The sequence below is a fragment of the Panthera onca genome, chromosome C2, assembly GCF_046562875.1.
Source record: "Panthera onca isolate mPanOnc1 chromosome C2, mPanOnc1 haplotype 2, whole genome shotgun sequence".
Classification (NCBI taxonomy): Eukaryota; Metazoa; Chordata; class Mammalia; order Carnivora; family Felidae; genus Panthera; species Panthera onca.
The window spans coordinates 938,256-957,237 of NC_138347.1; the positions used below are offsets into that span (position 1 = coordinate 938,256).

Genomic DNA, 18,982 nt, shown 5'->3' on the forward strand with positions numbered 1-18,982 from the left:
AACCCCGACCCCAAGGGTGTCCTCCTCCAGGCCTGTTTCTCAGCAGGTGCCGGAAAGGCCATCAGTAAAGTTCCAGAGCCGCCAGGACCAGGGGACGCAGGGACAGGGGCAGCAGCTCAGGGAAGGTAAAGGTCATTCATCCCTAGAAACTCCAATCTGCGTTTTCATGACCGTTTTTTACTGGGGAGGAGGCAGGCCATGGAGCTCTTAATTCCCGCCTTTATTACAACAAAGTGGCAATTCATACCAAGAACCACGAGAATCTGGGAGGGATGAATGTCAGATAAAAACAACAAAAGAAAAAGTGCAGTGAGGACCATCCTCTCTTCTGTCAGGTCCCAGGCTCTGGGGACGGGAGCCGGTCCTGGGAATCGCTGTCTCCCAGAGTCCCAACATGAGGACAGGTCACAAGTGGCCCTGAAGGGTCAGGTGCGGTGGCGGCCGCCCCTCATCCTTCTGATCCTGGTTGGGGTCAGGGACCCCTCGCCCGCTCCAAAGCAGTGTCCTGGGATGCAGGGGTGAGGCAGACCGAGCTGGCAGGAAGGGTGGGGGAAGCACCTGTACGGGCCACAGGAGCAAACCTCAGAGGGGGAGCTCAGAGCCACCTCTGCAGCCTTGGCCCCACGGAGAGGGGGATCTTCTTACCTGAGGGGGCCCTGAGAGACAAGCAGGTGCCCAGCCCGGTCCAGGGCACCAGCTCTGCCTCGAGCTGTCCGGGGCCCCTTTCCTCGGCAGGAGTCTTCCCGGGGTGCACAGGTGCAGGGTCCTCCTTATGGTGAGGGCTGGCTGCTCTTCCCCCAAAGGACCTAGGTCGCCTCAGCCTCCAGAATAAGAGAGCTCACGGGCACAGAGATGGAACAGCACCACTAACAGAATCGCCAATTGTATGGCACGCAGATGGGACACAAGGCCAGAGGCTTCGAGCGACGTGTCCACGGTCACAGGGCGGGTGGGGATGCGCCGGCAGCCAGAGGCAGCCTGGCCCACCGTGCCATGTGCAGCAGGAGGCCCGGGGCCTGGTGGCCCGGCCTGGTCACCGCAGGGCTCAGCAGCATCCGGCCAGCTCACGGCTTTTCCGGGCCCAGCCGGTCCTGGCGTGGCTGCCCCGTGAAGCAGGCAGTGCGTTCATGAGGCCCGGGTGGGCACCGGCTCCCCTGCGCCAGCCCCGAGCCCCCCGCGGCCATGCTGGCAGGTCTCCTGGATGCACGGATGGAAGTTGTTAGAGGATCCATCCAGGGGCACCTGGGTGGCTTAGGCGGTTAAGCGTCCGACTTCGGCTCAGGTCATGATCTCACGGTTAGTGGATTCAAGCCCCGCAACAGGCTCTGTGCCGACAGCTCAGAGCCTGGACCCTGCTCTGGACTCCGTGTCTCCCTCTTTCTCTGCCCCTTCCCTGCTCGTGACCTGTCTCTCTCAAAAATAAATAAAAATATTAAAAAAAAAAAAAAAAAAAAGAGGATCCATCCGGCAGCACAGGCAAAACCACTGATTGCTCTCAACTATGTTGAAAAATTAGCTAAAATTAGCTAATCTCTTTCAATGTCTTAATATTTTAATAACATCATTATGATGCTGAGAAAGGGCACCTGCTAAAAATAAAATACCGTAATTTTTTAAAAAAAGATATAAGTGAAAGCAACTAAAACCATTAAGAGTCTTCTCAAATGAAGGGAAAGAAACTTGGGGGAAAAGAGGAAACGCTGAAGACAACACTCGTGGTAAAAGTCTACAGGAATAAAAACGAGGTAAGAGAAAATGGGCAACACAGGAGCTAAAAGCAGACAAGCTCGACACAGACACAGGAGGCAGCACCAGAGAACTAAAAATTAAACAAAAATAAGTTCAGGGGGAGAAAGGGAACTTAGTTAGAAAACTAAATTTTTAGACCAGAAAACTCAAGTTTAAAGGATGACTAAAACGTACAGAAAACCAGACTGAAAACCTACAGAGACTGTGAGTTGGAACCTGAACCTAGTACAGCTGACCCGAGAGCGTCTTTGATGAACCCCGGGAGGCAGGGGTGCCGAGGACGCGTGTGAAAGGTCCAGCTGCGGATTCAGGGCACAGGCGGCCGGGGACAGGCTCTGGGGGCACACAGGCTCACACTGTGGTCTGGCCGCTGGAGCCCCCTCCCACATCCCCTGCTGGGGGAGCTGCCTGCCCACAGAGGCGGCCTGCCGAGTGTCCTGGGAGCCCAAGGGAGGAGTGGGATGGATCAGGGGACAGCAAGGTGGTGCCAGTGGGAGGCCTGCCCCCACGAACCCCTCGCTGTGCTGAGGGGTCTGCACTTGTAAACGTGTCCCACGCTGCAGGGGCCTACAGAGGGCTGCCCCTGGGGGGGTCCCCTCCCTCTGCCAGACTCCCCCTGTGGGTGGAGGAGCTGAAAATGCCCCCTGGGCACCTAAGTGGTCTTGGCCGTGTGCAGGGGCCGGGGGTAGCCTGAGCAGCAGGATGGGGGTGGGGGCAGCGAGGCCACAAGCTTCCCGAGGCAGTGACCGTGGGCATCCCTCCCCCTGGCTGATGCTACTGATGAGCCTTAATCCCCTGGATTTCAATCCCTGATGGCCCCTTAATCCCGCAAACCTGCAGCCGCCTGTGTGCACGCATACATACACACACACACACACACACACACACACACACATATGGGGGAGGGGCAGAGAGAGGGGGAGACAGAATCCCAAGCAGGCTCTGTGCTGTCAGCACAGAGCCCGACACGGGGCTCGAACTCAGGAACAGTGAGATCATGACCTGAGCTGAAATCAAGAGTCAGATGCTCAACCAACTAAGCCCCCCAAGCACCCCAGCTTTCATTTCAGGGCGTGTCAGAGAAAGACATGGTCACGTGTGGTCTCTCACCTTGGTGGTCCCACCTGCCCAAACACAAAGCTGGATTTACAGCTCCGTGCACAGACACAGCACAGGCAGACCCAACAGAGCAACCAGAGTGGGCTGCCGAGGGAGCCAAGTCTGTGTCACGTGAGCTTTGTCTTCCAGGGACTCTAACAGAGCCTGACATTTAATGGAGAGGTTCCCGGTGAGCTGCCAGAGCTGACCCGGCACCCGTGGGTCTCCTGGCAGGACACAGCTGAGGCAGGAGCCCAGACTCAAGTGAGGACACGCTGCTCCAGGCTTCCTCCTGGCTCAGCCGAGGCGTCCCATCGTGGGCCGGGTCTTTGCACACACAGGGGTCACAGAAAGGGGACGGGGGGCTCTGGCGATGCCCAGACACCAGGCGGGTGCTTCATCGTGCGTCTGGAACCCAGCCAGGTGGCCGTTCCGGAGGCAGATGCCGTGGACACAGCCAGGGGACGGGTCAGCGGGAGTGTCCCCCGGCCCCGCCCCCTCCCTCCTCCAACCCGGCCTGAGGCAGGGGCTCAGAAAGTCACAGATATACATCTCCCGGTCACCTGGGCCACTGACTTCTCAAAGATTTGACTGTAACAGCAGCAGCATCCTTTTCAGAACCAGTAAAAAGGACGAAATCAAGAGGCAACAAATGCCAGCAGAGCTGGTGGGCCGGGGTGTGAGTGGGTGTGATAGAGCAGGGCCCCTCGGGCTCCGACACAAGCAGACAGAGGGGACAGAGTGACCCTGAACGCCCTGCCCACCGAAGGACCCTTTCCTTAGCATTTCCAGACACACACTACCTTCTGTTTTGCGTAAATGTCACACCGTGTGTGCTCTGTGACTGATTTTTAAATGCAGGTGTAACTCACAGGTATGAAAATGCACCAATCGTAAGTGCACGCGTTGCTTTTCACACACACACACCTACCCACGTGACCACCACTTCACAGCATGGAACATTCCAGACCTGAGGAGAGGCGCCTCTGGCCGCGCCCTGCAGCCCTCACCAGCCCACCCGGCACCACTGGCTGCCGTCCACACGGCGCCTTCACTGTTCTTCGAGCCCACAGGGACCCCACGCTCTGTGGGAGGCTTTGCTCACACAGAACAACATCCCCAAGACCCGTCTGCACTGTTGAAAGCCACAGTCGGGTTCTCCCCAGGACGCCAGGGGCCAACGTGGGCACTCGTGCTGGCCCTTCTCCGGTTTGGGGCTGAGGGACAAGTCGGTGCAGGGACACGGGCCCTGCTTGGGGGCGTGCACGGGGCTGCCTCAGACCTCGCCCGGCACCCGACAGGCCTCCACGTGGGACGACGCCTCCCTTTCATGTCTACGCAGTGCCCAGCGTCCTGGCCACGGGCGCCCAGGGCCCTTTCCTCCCTGACAAACACCGCACACACGTCTGCGGTGACAGACTCCCGGAGGAAGGCGTCGTCTGTCTGCATAGACGCCGGCACGCCACCCTCCTGCGGGCTGCCCTGCCCGTCATCGCGGACGCTCGCCGTGCTCCCGGGCTGTGTTTCTTCAGAAGCACACAGGTATCTCTCCGCGGCTGCGGCCCCCGTCCCGAGTGGTCCCTGTCACATCTGTGGCTTTCTACCGGGCTGCTCCTGTCCCCCTGCAGGCCAGGCGTGTGCGGGTGCCACGTGAGCGCGCCCCCTCCGCTTGCGGCGGCGGGATGTGTGTTTTGCCGAAGGTGCCCGGCCTGAAAGAGACTTTAAGAAGCTCGACCTTCCTGGTTTTGTTCCCTTTGGCTTCTTAGGCCCTCTCAAACACGCTGGTGTCGGTGTAACGTCAAGTCCAAAAGTGGTGTATTTTTAGAATAAATACCTAACCCAGCGCGATTTATTGACCAGTCCATCCATCCATCGATTCAAATGCCACTTTCGTGAAAGCAGAACAGAACGAGCCCCCTCCCTCCGGCTGCGTCCCCGCCCACCTGTTCGTGTCTGACAGGCTCACTACCTGCACCCGGGAGTGTGTTTTCACGCAGACGGGTTTCCCGTTTCCACTTTTGGGTTCTTTTGGATGTTTTGAATGATGCCCCTTCGCCTCCACACTTTGGTAGGGGGGCTGCCTGCTCAGGGGAGGGGCCCCAGGCGGGGGGGGGGGGCGGGCGGTGGATGTGCACGGCTGGCTCACGAGCTGGCCATCCTCAGTGTCTCTGGAGCTCGTCCCCCGCCTCGGGCCACACCCCTGGAGAAGCTGGCCGTGACAGCTCCCGGGGCCGCCCGGCCAGCCAGCAGGCGAGGGTGTGCCGAGGCCTCTGCTTGGCAGTGGGGTCTTGCCGCATGGCAGAGGCACGGACAGGACAGGCCCCGCGAGACCTCAGCACGGTACTGACCTGCACACCAGGGGTGCACGCCACACAGGACAGGAAGCTGCACCGAGGGGCTCCCCACAGGCGGGCCTGGCTCCTGTCTGACTTGACAGATCACAAGACCCCTGAGCTCTGGAGCCCAGGCGCTCGGCTAGGACACTCTCACCCTCCGACCTGGTCACGTCCACGGGTCGCTCACTGTACCGGTCGTGCCACGTGACCAATGTCCAAACACTCACTCCCGTGCGGTTGGTACCAGTGGCTCTCACGCCCACGTGGATGTCTGCATTGCTGGAAGGTTTGGTAAATCGCAGCCTGGGCTCACCTGGGGTCTGGACAGATGGCCGGGGCAAGGCGTGGCTAAGAACCTGAGTCTCCAGAGAGTTCTTAGGTGAAGGTGATGACGGTCCAGGACCTTCTCCGACAACCACTGACTGCACTGCACTGTTCATTAAAATAACGCAGCCGATGCTCCGGGAGAAGGAAACCCAGGGCTTCCCCCCCGCAGGCACGCCACACACACACACGGGCTCTGCCCACGGACCGCTCTGGAGGCCTGCTGGTCCTCAGTGCCCTGACCTCCGAAGCCCCCACCTCAGCCAGAATGGAGATGTCTTTCCACAGCCTCTAGCTGTGGGGCACGCGGGACTCCAAATCTTCCCTGAGGCTTCTGTGCTCGACGGGTGGATTTCTGCCTCCCTAGGTGGAGCCGGGCCCTCACAGACACGGGACGTGTCCCGGGCAGACCAAGCACTGCAGGCCAGCCAGCCCCAACGCCAGCGCGGCCCTTGCCGTTCCCGCATGAAGGAAGGCCAAGGCGCCGAGTGTGCTGGGCAGACGTCCCCTTGCCCACTGTATGTTCTCCTCCCAGGTGGGCGGGAGAGAGAAGGGCATGTCCAGTGCGGGACCGCGTGGACGGATCTGGAGCGCCACACCTTACTGCTTTGCGTTAGGACGCTCTTCTGAGAAGTACAAAGGGACACACACAGCCTTGTCGCTTCTGCGTTGTTATATTTACGTTATTTCTGGAAAAACAATCATCTCCCCCTCCGGTAAGTAAGGGAAAATAAACATCCTATAACATTAGTCAGAATGTTGGTTTTATTTCTAGAGATAGTTCTCATTTTTTCCTGAAGGCGATAAACTGGGGAGGGGAGGTATGATTTTATAATTTCATTAACGTGACATACACGCTCGTCACCCTCACGCCTCTTAGTCTGGCTCCCACCCAAGGTGACCATGCGCGCACGACCCCTCATCATGGGAAGGCACACCAGCAGGACAGGAAAAACGAGGCTGTTAAAACAGGGTACCAATGTGCATGGGGCTTTCCCCAGGCATAAAGGAAGCATTTATAATCACAGACAGTAAGAACTTTGGAGGGGCGCCTGGGTGGCTCAGATGGTTAAGCGCCCGACTCTGGGTCCGGTCATGATCTCACGGTTCGTGGGTTTAAGCCCTGCATCGGGCTCTGTGTTGACAGCTCGGAGCCTGGGGCCTGCTTCAGATTCTGTGTCTCCTCCTCTCTCTGCTCCTCCTCTGCTTGTGCTCTGTCTGTCTGTCTCTCTCTCCCTCTCAAAAATAAACAAATGTTAAAAAAATTCTTAAAAAACTTTTGAAAATTTCTGCCCTATCTTAATGAAAAAGCAGAAAACTTTCTCTTTCTTCAAGACTGCAAAATGGATAAGAGAGAGCTTTTTAGAAATATTACAGGACAGTTGTTCGAAGGCTGCGGGTGAGAGGAAATGGGTATCATCCTACGCTGAAGAACTACTTTCACGAAGGGAAAAGCTTCTCTTGTCACCCTGGGTACAACTGGCGTTTTTACCTCTAACAGTAGAGTAACTCATAATCCACACTTCTGTGAGCTTAGCCACGCGCCCACGTGTCCTGGCAAGCTACTTAAAATACAAGTTTTAAATATTTTATCTCAGAAAGGTAAAAAGCTTTTCTCCTGCAGAACATCCTCAAATCAAATACCATCATGACTTTGCTTCTGAAAGTCTATTCTGGAAGCATCTTCCTCCAGCAAACCTGAAGAGGAGTGTGTCTTTGTCTATGGCTCCAGAGGTCAGCCCGCTGCACAGACACCACAAACACTTTAGAGCCCACTCATGACCTGCCGAAACATGCCCGTCAGAAGGATCCTGAGCTACCGGGTATTTCGGCTCATTTACAGGACAGCTAAGAACTGTTCGTCGTTTGTAAGCCCTAAAACTCCTGTTAGCTTTACAAACACGTTGAAACTATTACACATTGCACATCTGCTTTCTCACGAAGGACTCACACGCTGAGCTCCCACACACAAGAGAATGATGCCATCTCTCAACGTAAGTAATGAGCTCTAAAAGCGCATGTTGTCCGTACACGGAAGGCATACGCGGATTAACCTGGTTCTGGTACGTGGATTCCACGGTGCCTTCGCACTGACGGAAGCCAGCAGCTCACTTGCTCAGCGCGGAGGCTGAAGTCCGCACGCAAAGGTGCCGGCCGCACTGAGAGTGCGGGGCCCGAGACTGCGGGGCGGCCAGCATGCGCGCGGGAGCCCTAGTCCTACACCTGGCCCCAGAGTCACCGAGGGCTGTAAAATCCCACCATCCGTCCTTCTACATGGTGACACTTTAACGTTATGAACAGTTGACCTTGATCCCTACAGAGGAGCCCGGGCTTTAAAAAGGAACCTAAAGTGAGTACCGTCGCCCGGACGTCTGGAATGACTGCAGATAGGACACCGGTTCCACTTTGTCCGTCCCAGGGAAAGCGCTGGACCGGCCACAGCAGGCCCTCCTAACACCTCCCGGCGACCTGTGCGCGCCCCGCTACTTGACACACGGCCTGTTCTCCCGGCCACAGTGGCCTCCCCGGGCCCCAGCACGCCTTACCTCAGAACAAAGCGGCTCTGGGAGGTCGAGAGGGGCCGGCCGGATGCAGCGATCAGACAGATGGCCACTCTCCTCGTCTAGAGAAGATGAAATGCTAAAGGAGAAAAACCAGAGCGGGTTTTGTCCTCACCAAAGGAGGCTACAAATCCCATTGGCCTCAGGTTGGAAACCTCGTGACATGGGACCGGGCACACGTGACCTACTTTCGCCCAACTCCCCTCACTCCGTTGGAGGGGTGCACCCGGCACTGATGTGCTGTCATTTCAATGACTCCTTCCCCACACAGGGGCCAGTGCACAAGTGTGCGCGCCTGCAGGCCACGGACCTCGGCAGCCGCTCCGGGAGGGAGGCGTGGGCGGGGCCGCAGTGATGGAAATGCAGCTCCCGGGCCCCGAGCTGTCGCTGCCGCTCTCAGCCGTCCGCTGCTTTCGGCCCCGCACGGAGCCGGTCCCGCCGACACACACACACACACACACACACACACACACACTGGGTCCCGGAGCTGCACGATGAGGTGCCCGAGGCGGCGCCAACCGCCGATTCTCTCCTTTCCCCATTTTTTTTCTTTGTCACCTGGAGCTGCCGGGTCCAGGCCTGAAAAGCCAGCCGCACGCATAAGCTTGGAAATGCGTGAGCGCTGCGTGTCCCGGAGAGCCATCCCGACGGCGGGCTCCGGTGTGGGCGGCACCGGCAGGACGGCTGACTCGGCCCGCGAGAGGTGGCTGGTCGTCCGTCCACCCGCCCGAACGGGCACCGAGCAGGAGAAAGCCACCCTCGGTCCACCTTGTACTTATCGCCGTAACTCACCACCTCACGTGAAATCAGATGCGGACACGTGATAAAAACACAGATGCAGGGAGGAACCGCTGGCTATGAAGACAGGCGGGGGGCTCTCCAAGCCACACAGGGGCACGGGAAGTGGAGGCCTGCGGGTCCTACTGACCAAGGTCAGCCTGATTGTACAGCACGGGGAAGAAACTTAAAGGCGGCACAAATATCGGATGCTCACTACAGACAAAGATAGAAAATGCATTTCTGCAAAAAATCACCTGTAATATCATGACTCAGGGAGACCACCTGATGGTGGGACACTTCGAGGTCCGCCTAGTCAGACTTTTCTCTAGTACGTGTGCGCCACTGTATTTTTACAAAAATAGGACCAAACCACCCACATTCATCCTGTTTTTCTCATTTAACATTACATATGAAATATTTTTATGTCAATATATTTAAATCTACATAACCGCGATCATACTCCCGTGGTATTCTCACTATTCTTATCACGCATAACATCTTACACACTTGTATGTAGAAGAGAGTAACCAGTCCGCAATGCCTGTATTCCCAGGTTGTGAGCTGTCGTACTAAAGAATGTCCTCACAATAATCTTCGGGTGGACCTCTTTCTGCCCCTCTCGTATTTCCTTGGAGAACACAGTTACAGATGTAATTCCCGGGTGGAAGGACACATGTGCTTGAAGCTAGGCACGAAGTGGCAAGCCGGCCGTGACAGGGACCGTTCCTGTGCTCCACCCCCCCCCCCCCCCCCCAGGCGGGCTCTGTCATCAGGGCCCCAAGGAGCACGGAGTCCCGGGGATGTCAACCGCTTGCGGCCAAGCGAGGAGGGTGCTGAAAGCCAGCAAGGCCCTTGCTGCGTATCTGGCGCCGCTGGCTAATTCCCGCCTTTCAGCAGGTCCCCGTCCAGGACTGTCCTTACTCCCTGACGGACGGGAAAGAGCAGCACGGTCACACGCGGCTTGCTCCCGGTCACAAGGCTCAGGCCATCAAAACAGGCTCTTGCCCACCGGGCGGCCGACGGGGTCAAGTGCCGCTGAGAGCCGGGGTGGGGGTAGGGACTGAACGCTGGCTGGGGGTCGGCCCGGGTCAGGCCTTGGACCTTGCCAGGCAGGTCTGGTGCACGGTGAGCAAGTGGTGACGGCCAGGCCAGCTGTTCCGTCCGGGGCACAGAGAGGTGGGTGGTCGTCATGAGCAGGCAAACTGCCAAGGGGCGTGCCTGTCTGGTATGCGTAGGAAGCGGAGAGAGCCCGGATGGAAAGGAAGCGGTACGAAGGAGGGACACAAAGGACCAGGGTCACCAGCCACAGAGAAGGAGCTGAGGGTGTGGGGGCCACAGAGGAGAAGAGGGGGTCCAGCCTAGAGGTCCAGAGAAACCAAGGGACAGGGGCACCCCGGCTGCCAGGGGCAGAAGTGAGGATGTGACCTCGGGCAGTTTCCGGGTGGAGGGCACGTGGCAAATGGGACGGGGGTTGAGGGTTGAGACCCCCCCTGCTCGCACCACATCTCCCTGGCGTCGGCCAGCCGTGGGCACCCCGCGGGTTCGGGTTCACCGGGACGCGTTGGGCTCAGGGGCCAGTCACCTCCCGGATGGCCATGTGTTTTCTGTTTTAATGGATTCCACCGGCTGCGTCTGCAGCCACGGCCCGTGCCTGACATGGGGTCAGAGGTCCAGACCATCTAGCACACGGGTCGGTGGCAAGCATGGCCAGGCAGAGGGCAGGGCCCATCCGCACGAGCTGGAAAGGAGGCAGACAGCCCTGTGGGGGCCCCCCCGGCTCCCAGCTTTGGTGAGAGCCTGGTGCTGCTATTGGCCTGTCCTCCACAGAACCCCGGTCGGCCCTGGCTCTAGTTTACATAACTGGCCTCGCTCTTGGCCACAGCCCGGGACACACCAATTGTGACAAAGGAGGTTTCTCATCCGGCTCGCATCCAAATCCAGCAGAGTTCAAGTCCACTGTGACCAGTCACTGACATTCAGCCCGACCGGACACCTGGAAGGTTAAATGGTCTTAACCATCCTCAGTGGGAAGCATGAAAGAGAAGAGCAAAACGACACAGGACACAGGCTTACAGAATTGGGTCACGGGATTAAAATGCTGAGCTGCAATTAAAAAACAAACAAATTCAGACAGACAACATGTGGGCAGGGCAGAGAGAAGCTGGTACCGAGAACAATGAAAACATTCGGAAAGTCGGTGAAGAGCTCAGTGTCCCTTACTATTAAGTTGTGACATTCACGAGACGCTCGTGTTTCTTTGACAGCCACCTGGGAGGTACGTTAACTCAGAGCCTATATAATGTTTGTGTCGTGAATCTGGATTAATAAATCACACAGCTTAAAGATTTTCGATGGCCACCTCTGTGTCTCTGGGTCAGTAAAGCACACTGGAATGTATCCTCGAGGCCTCGGCAAAGCCCGTGTAACATCAACACACGGATGAATAAACTACAACCGGCTTGGGGATGACCAAGGCACGTGCGCCATGGAAGGAACCCGAGGCCTCGATCTGAGGCCGGAGAAAGCCGTCCTGCAGGCTCAGAGCCCGTAAGGCCGGTCCGAGAGTACCTGGACCTCAGGGTGCTGGAGTACACAGGGGCACAGAGCACACATGCTCTCGCACCTGTGCACACACCTACGCTCCTGTCTACATGCACACCCGCTCTGCACACATGCACACCCACCCACGCCCCCACGCCGCCTACGCGCTCCTACACGCACACACACGTGCGTACCCGTGCGCTCCTGCACCCGTGCGCACATGCCCCGACCCCTGTCACACACACACCTGCCCGTGCACACCCACACCCAGGGTGCCGCACGCTCTCGCACACGGAGGGACCGTCGTAGGGCCGGGCTCGCGTGCAGTGCTCAGCACGGGGGCCTGGCACGTGGCTCGCATTCGTTTATGACACAAATAAACAAAGTGACAACAGACCCAGCTCTTTAGAGTCCCCACCCGGCCTTCTTTACAGAGTGGTGGCAGGAGGGCCGGGAGGGGTCAAAGCAGGGAACACTTAGGGGAACATAGTTCTCAGGGTTCCTGCACTCCTCCTACATTCAAGAGAAAAAGCTATGGACAAATGCTCTGCCTCAGCTTAGACTGCTTCTTCAAACTCCACCTCAGGGCTCAGCCAGGAAAGCTGTTCCTACACGAAGAGGGTCAAACACGCACCGCCTCACTGCTCTCGAGGCCGAGTCTGACCTTGCTACCTGCGTTCCCGGTACACTGACAGACGGGCAGGCGAAACATATCTGCGGTCACTCACCTTCCCCCATAAGCAGGCTCTAAGAGTCAGAGCAGGTCCATAGGCAGCAAGTGCTCAGACTTACTGTGACTTAGAGCATCACAGCTGGAGCTGGTGACAGGCAGGGCTGACTCGTCCGAGGCTCACCTACCTGAAACACAGAACACGAGCACGTGAGTGTGCACAGTCGTGACCTTGCCCGTTAGGACCGAGCTTCCACAGACCCGTCTCTTGCACTTAACAGAGCAGCAGACGTGTCTTAAGCATTCAAGTAGAAGGCACGTGCGAGAAACGGGGACGAAACGCCCGGGAGAACGTATCCTGGGAACACTGCCCTATCCACCCCCAACGAGGCAGCTCTGAACACGAGGAGGCTTCCGTTTTATAAATGAGAAGTCCAAAATAAGCTATTTGGTAAAACTATACCAGCTTTTGAGCACGTAAACGAAACAGTCCACCTTCCACTGACAACGTCTGGTCCCGTTCTCTCCCTCTCCCTCCCGCAACGCTGATTCACGAACATTCACGAAATTGCACATTAGCTGAAACGCACTGCTGGCTTTCACCCTCACAGGAAGTGTGCTCATCCGTCGGGGCACACACTCTCGTCCAGGCAGACCTGCTTTCCTCACCACCAGTGTTTTTCCAGACAGCCTCAGTTTCACCTGGCTCTAAGTTTCCTGAATTTTTACTTTCTGAATTCACTTTGGTTGCCCAAACTGGGAATCTAATCCTTAGTCACAAGTAGCTATTTTCATACTTAATCCTCTTTGCTGTGTTATAACTCTATCCCATAGGTGTATATTTTGACCTCCCTGAATTATTGTGATAAACATCTTAAAAGGCTTATTTATAACAGCATCCAACACTTGGAATTGTGAGGTCATGGCACCAAAAAAAATTAGAAACCTATGTTCAAGGTCTTTGCTTTTCTCTAAGTCAATCGGGCAACCACTTTAGGCAATAAACCACAGCACTGAGTGACTGTCTCCCAAGCTCAAAGGTCCTATCTGTGCAGAACACTGACGTTCAAAACAAAACAAACTGGAAAACACCAAATGCAGGGAAATTCCATGAAAAGTGCTGTTGAATAAGAACCTGCGTCTTCCATATGGGCACACAGCGTTCTCAGTTGGAATGACACTCACACATGAGTGCAGGAAAAGGTTCAGTGTGTTACTGATTGGACGGCCAGAGAGGCCGTGTCTGCTGAGTTAGGTCTTAAGGTCAGTCGGTGGGAATTGATCAGAAAGCACTGGAAGTATTTAAACAGAGATGCCATGACAATTCAATGGGGGAAACAATGGTCTTTGCAACATGTGGTGCTGGGACAACTGGACGCCCACATGCAAAGAACGAACCTCACAACACATACAAACATTGAGTCAAAATGGACCAAAGACCTAGGCTTAGGTGCTAAAACTACAACGCTTAGAAGAAAACCTCGGGAAAAATCTTTATGACATTGGATTGGGCAATCCCAGGTGTGATTACAACACCAAAAAGCACAGCAACAATGACAAAACACAGATAAATCGGACTCCACCAAAATTAAGAACGTTTGTGCATGAAAGGGGACTAACGAGAGAGAGAGAATACAACCAGCAGAACAGGAGGAAATCTTGCAAATCATGTATCAGAGAAGAGATTACTATCCAGACCACAGACAGAACTCCTGCAACTCAACAACAAATACATTTTTTTTAACGTGCAAGGATTTGAGTACGTATGTGTCTAAGGAAGATGGACAGACGGCCAGATCAGCACGTGATGCTCCACCTCATTAGTCACTAGGAAAATGCACAGCGAGGTCCACTTCATACCCACTAGGATAGCAGTGCCGGTAAGGATGGTAGCAGTGATGACATCAATAATAATGAGGAGGAGGAGGAGGAGGATGGGGAGGAGGAGGAGGAGGAGGGGAGGAAGGGGGAGGAGGAGGAGGAAGAGGAGGAGGAGGAGGAGGAAGAGGGGGAGGAGGAGGAGGAGGAAGAGGGGGAGGAGAAAGAGGAGGAAGAGGGGGAGGAGGAGGATGGGGAGGAGGGGGGAGGATGAGGGGAGGGAGGAGGAAGGAGGAGGAGGAGGATGGGGAGGAGAAAAAGGGAGAAGGAGGATGGGGAGGAGGAGGAGGAGGAGGAAGGGAGGAGGAGGATGGAGAGGAGGGGGGAGGAAGTGGAGGAGGAAGAAGAGGAGGAAGAGGGGGAGGAGGAAGAGGGGGAAGAGAAGAGGAGGGGAGGAGGAGGAGGAAGAAGGGGGAGGAGGAGGAAGGGGGAGGAGGAGGAGGGGAGGGGGAGGAGGAAGAAGGGGAGGAGGAGGGGGAGGAGGGGGAAGGGGGAGGAGGAGGGGGAGGAGGGAGGAGGCAGGGAGGAGGAGGGAGGAGGAGGCAGGGAGGAGGCAGGGAGGAGGAGGCAGGGAGGAGGAGGAAGGGGGAGGAGGAGGGGGAGGGGGGGAAGGGGGAGGAGGAGGGGGAGGAGGGGAAGGGGGAGGAGGAGGAGGAGGAGGAGGGAGGAGGAGGCGGGGAGGAGGAGGAAGGGGGAGGAGGAGGGGGAGGAGGGGAAGGGGGAGGAGGAGGGGGAGGAGGGAGGAGGAGGCAGGGAGGAGGAGAGGGCAGGAAACAGGAAATCACAAGTGTCAGCCAGGATGTGGAGAAACCAGACCCTTTGTTCTATGCTGGCGGAAATAGAAAATGGTGCAGCCATGTTCAACATAGAGTTACCGTATGACCCGGCGATTCCACTCCTAATGAGAGTGAGTCTCATTTCACGAGAAATGAAAAGGTGTTCACCCAAAAACGCGTACATGAGTGTGCACAGCAGCAATATTCATAATAGCCAAAGAGTGGAAACAGCCCAAATGCCCATCGGCGGATGAATGGATAGACACGATGTGGTCTGGCCACACGGTGGAATATCATTCAGCCACACAAAAAGGAATGAAGCCTTCATAACACAACAGGGGTGAACCTGGAAAACGTGACGCTGAGTGAGAGGAGCCAGGCACAGAAAGCCGCACCCTGGACACCCCCATGCAGATGAGGTGTCCACAGAGACAGGGCGCAGACTCACGGTTCCTAGGGCTGAGGAAGGAGGGGCATAGGGCCAGTGATGTGACTAGTGATGTGTACGGGGCTTCCTCGGGGGCGATGAAGTGTGCGGTCGTCAGACAGCGGTGATCACTGCGCACCTGGTGAATATACTAGAAACGGCTAAAATGTACACTTCAAAAGTGTGGATTTTATGATATGTGAATTATGTTCAATTAAAAAAAACCAAAGGCAATATATACTCAAAAGTTTAAAAAACAGCAGTGAAAGAAACCTCTCACGAAACGCGCAGAACGTGTCTACCTCCGCTCTTACAGAAAGTGCACGTAAATAACACTCGCAAAATCAAAAGGCACAAACTCGTAAGGACCGAAAAATCAGGAGAAGAGAGGACAACCGACATGAGCTGTCAACACAACACTGGAATCTGGAAAGTGGATGAAAACGTGGTAAATAATGTGGCTAAGCCAGGAAAGCTGAAACCCAAGCCATGAGGAATTCATGCAGGAGTCTAGAATGGCTCCAAAGGCAAATCGTGGCTACAAGGTAAGAGCTGCAGGCAGGTGTAAAAACAAGGGGGATGATCGAACTTTTCTGGAAGGAGGCGTCAGGCCCCCAGAAATCCTCTGGCTCTCCTCTTTCACGACAACTGGAGGATTCCCCTCTGCAGAGGGGACCATCAGGATACAGACCCAACCACAAGCAGGTCTGAAGACAGTGAGAGGCCACATGAAAACCGGGAGAAACAGATGGGAGGAGAACTCCTGCCCCCTCCCCACAGCGGCTCTCGGAATTCCAGCAGGCGGGTGAGCAGGGGGTAAGGCACATGCAAGCAGCAGAGACAGCGCCTCTGATAACGACGCAATAAAACCAGAAATCAGTGACCTTTACCCAAAGGACATCCCATCCGCAATTCACATCGTTTTAGGGAACTAGTCTAAATTCGTATCTAACTTCATACGTAAAGGGAACCAGCCTATCAAGGTAGAGAGCCCTGAAATGTCCCTAGGTTGGTAAGAAACACAGGGGGACCAGAAATCTCTGAAGTGGTGTGACAAACAGCCCCATTCATGCAGTGACCCACTTCTCCCGACGTCACAGCACTCAGGGAGCCAGGACACCAGGCATTCTGTGGAGTTCCACAGAAATCCAGGAGGAAACACGCTGCAGTTGCCCGTCCAAAACACAGCCGGCGTTGGGAGGGAGGGAGCCGGGGGTGCCGTGAGGGACGTGCCTCCTGTCACCTCCACGCCTTCCCTCCGGAACGACCCACTTAGCAACAACGGAAGCCAGGGTCTTACTGAGCAGGCCGCCACAACAAATCAGCTTCAGAGGCCGAGTGCCGCCGGGCGTCCCTGGCCTCCCGGGCACCGAGCAGACAGCAGCAGCCCGTTCAGCCGCACACTCCACACGCGCACACACACTCACACGCACTCGCACACACGTGCACTGGGGCTAATCAGCTCACGCTGCTGTCTGTGCTCAGAGAAGGGACTGGGCTTCTCCAGAAGGCGACGTCAGACTCTTAAGAGGCAAAGTGCTCTCCTCCCTTCCTCCCTGCCCACTGGCCTCCACCGCGCTGGCCTCTTGTCGGCAGCAGGAGTGTGGGAGAGGGTGAGGAGGGGACAGGGAGGAGGGCGGGAGTGGAGGACACACCAGGAACCACCCTGGGAGGGGGGTTGAGGCCACTGAAAGAATGGGGGGAGGTCTGGGGAAGACGGGGGTGTGTGCGGGCTGTGAGACAAAAAGAGGCAAATCAGACAAAAACGATAAACCCCGAAGTTTTCACACAAGCAGCCTGGCCCTCTGTGGCCCACAGACCGGAGGGGAAGAGGGACAGGAGAAAAGCCGGGAGAAAGTTCAGGAGGCTCAGCCAGATGCAGCCAGAGATAACGTGGGAGTCCACGTGAGAGGGGAAGCCCTCAGACGCCAGGAGGGCCCAGAAATGGGGGTTCAGTCTGACGGGGAACCCAAGCGGACCCGCAAGCTGCCTCTCTCACAGGTGCCAGCGCCCCAGCAGCTGTGCCGAGATCGGGTGAGGTCGCAGTAGGGACGCGGAGCACGGGACTCGGATGCGCGCTGTGTGTGCCTGTCACCCCGCGCCCCGCGCCCGGAGGCTGTGCGCTCTCCCGAAGCTCTCGGGGAACAAAACAAAACTTGGCGATGCTCTAACTCACGGGGCAGGTTTCAACAAATTTTGAAGATGCGGAATCCACAGACTGTGCTCTCCACCCACGAGGCAATTACATTAGAAATCATTAGCAAAGGATAGCTTTATAATACCTCTGGACCCAACATTTTTTAAAAAGCTTCTGAATAATAAATGGATGGAGTGAACCAATGAGATTAGAAAATAACTAGACCAATAAACTCGCTGCACGCCAAACATTGTGGCAAGTGGCTACAGTAGAATTTACGGAAAAACTTGTGGCCTTAAAGGCCTATATTAAGAATAAAATCAAACATTACGGAGTAAAAAATCCAGCTTAATTTAGAAAATAGGAGGGGCACCTGGGTGGCTCAGTTGGTTAAGCTCTGACTCTTGATTTCAGCTCAGGTCAGGCTCTCCTGGTTCATGTTCCAGCCCATGTCAGCACAGAGCCTACTTGGGATTCTCTCTCTCTCTCCATCTCTGCCCCTCCCCTGCTCTTTCTCTCTCTTTCTCTGTCTCTGTCTCTCCCTCAAAATAAATAAAGTAAATGTTAAAAAAAAGAATTTAGAAAATAATAGAAAGTACCCACAGGAAGTAGAAAGAAGGTAATAACAAAGAATAGATCAGAAGTTAAGACAAGATATGAGCCAATTGAGAAAATGAACAAAGATACAATTTAGTTCTTCAAAAAAGGTCTAAAAATACCCAGCCCTCTGATGACATTGATGAAGGAAACTAATCAAGAAGGCACAGACGGTATTAGCTGTAGGGAAGACAGGGCCTCTGGTCTTGGACATGATGGAGCAGATGCGGCTCCCCCATTCTTCCTGCCGAGTCCAATGAAAAACTCAGGACATTAAATATGAAATAAAAGAAAGAAAGCCTGGGGAAGGGGAGAGAGGAAGGCAGGCTGGCTGCGGTGCTCAGGGTTTGAAGAATGACCCAGCAGTGAGCTCACCACTTGGTTTGTTTCTCTCCTATGTATTCCACATTGGTCACTGGGAAAGCCTGCAACCTAAAAGCACCACAGGGCACAAACAAGTCTCCAGAAGAGTCTGCTCCCCCTCCAGGCAGAGGACTGGGAACAGGAAAGCCAGCATGCCACAGAGCTTCTGACAATACCGGCCCTACTGCAGGCATCGATGACGACAGGAAAGTCACACACACACACACACACACACACACACACACACACCTGCCCCTAATGGGGAACCTAGACTCCCACTCCTACCCAGCAGTATCAAGGCACCCCTCCCTCTGCCTAGGTACCTGCGAGACCAAGGGAGAGGCCTGGACCTCCACTCCAGTCTGTTGTAAACAAGGTGCCCCACATGGGGTCAGCAGAGGCCTGAGATTCATATAAGACAAGAGAGCTATATTAGATACAGAATATCCTAACACTATACCCAAAATTTCCAGGATACAAATAAAAATCATTTATTGTTCCAAAAACTAGGAAAATCTCAACATGAAAAAGAAAAGAAAATCAACAAATGCTAAACACGGAGACGACAAAGGTGTCTGAATCCTCTGACAAGGATTTTAAAGCAACCACCCTAAAAATGCTTCATGAGCATTTATGAACGTGCTTGAACCAAATCTCTGAAGCTTCACAAAGAGACAGAAGATATGAAGAACAACAAACTCCCAAAAATCAGGCAAAATGAAACAGTCAACCTCAACATCTCTAT

General features: G+C 55.3%; 1 protein-coding gene across 24 annotated transcripts in view; it reads right to left on the minus strand.

Moving 5' to 3' along the window:
- Window positions 1–18,982, minus strand: part of PCBP3 (poly(rC) binding protein 3) — a 273,712-nt gene that overhangs the window by 56,054 nt on the left and 198,676 nt on the right. For 18 of the 24 annotated variants that reach the window (XM_060640641.2, XM_078452662.2, XM_078452670.2 and 15 more), the window contains one exon: window positions 12,118–12,247. The exons of 2 other annotated variants lie outside the window; for them this stretch is intronic. Coding sequence is in view for 1 of the 22 variants with exons in the window: in XM_078452662.2 (XP_078308788.1) it covers window positions 12,118–12,127 (10 nt within the window). In the remaining 21 variants the exon portion in view is untranslated. Of the gene's footprint in view, window positions 1–8,053; window positions 8,148–12,117; window positions 12,248–18,982 lie in introns of those variants that run through there. 4 more of the 24 variants (XM_060640653.2, XM_060640652.3, XM_060640651.3 and 1 more) reach the window with 2 other exon arrangements.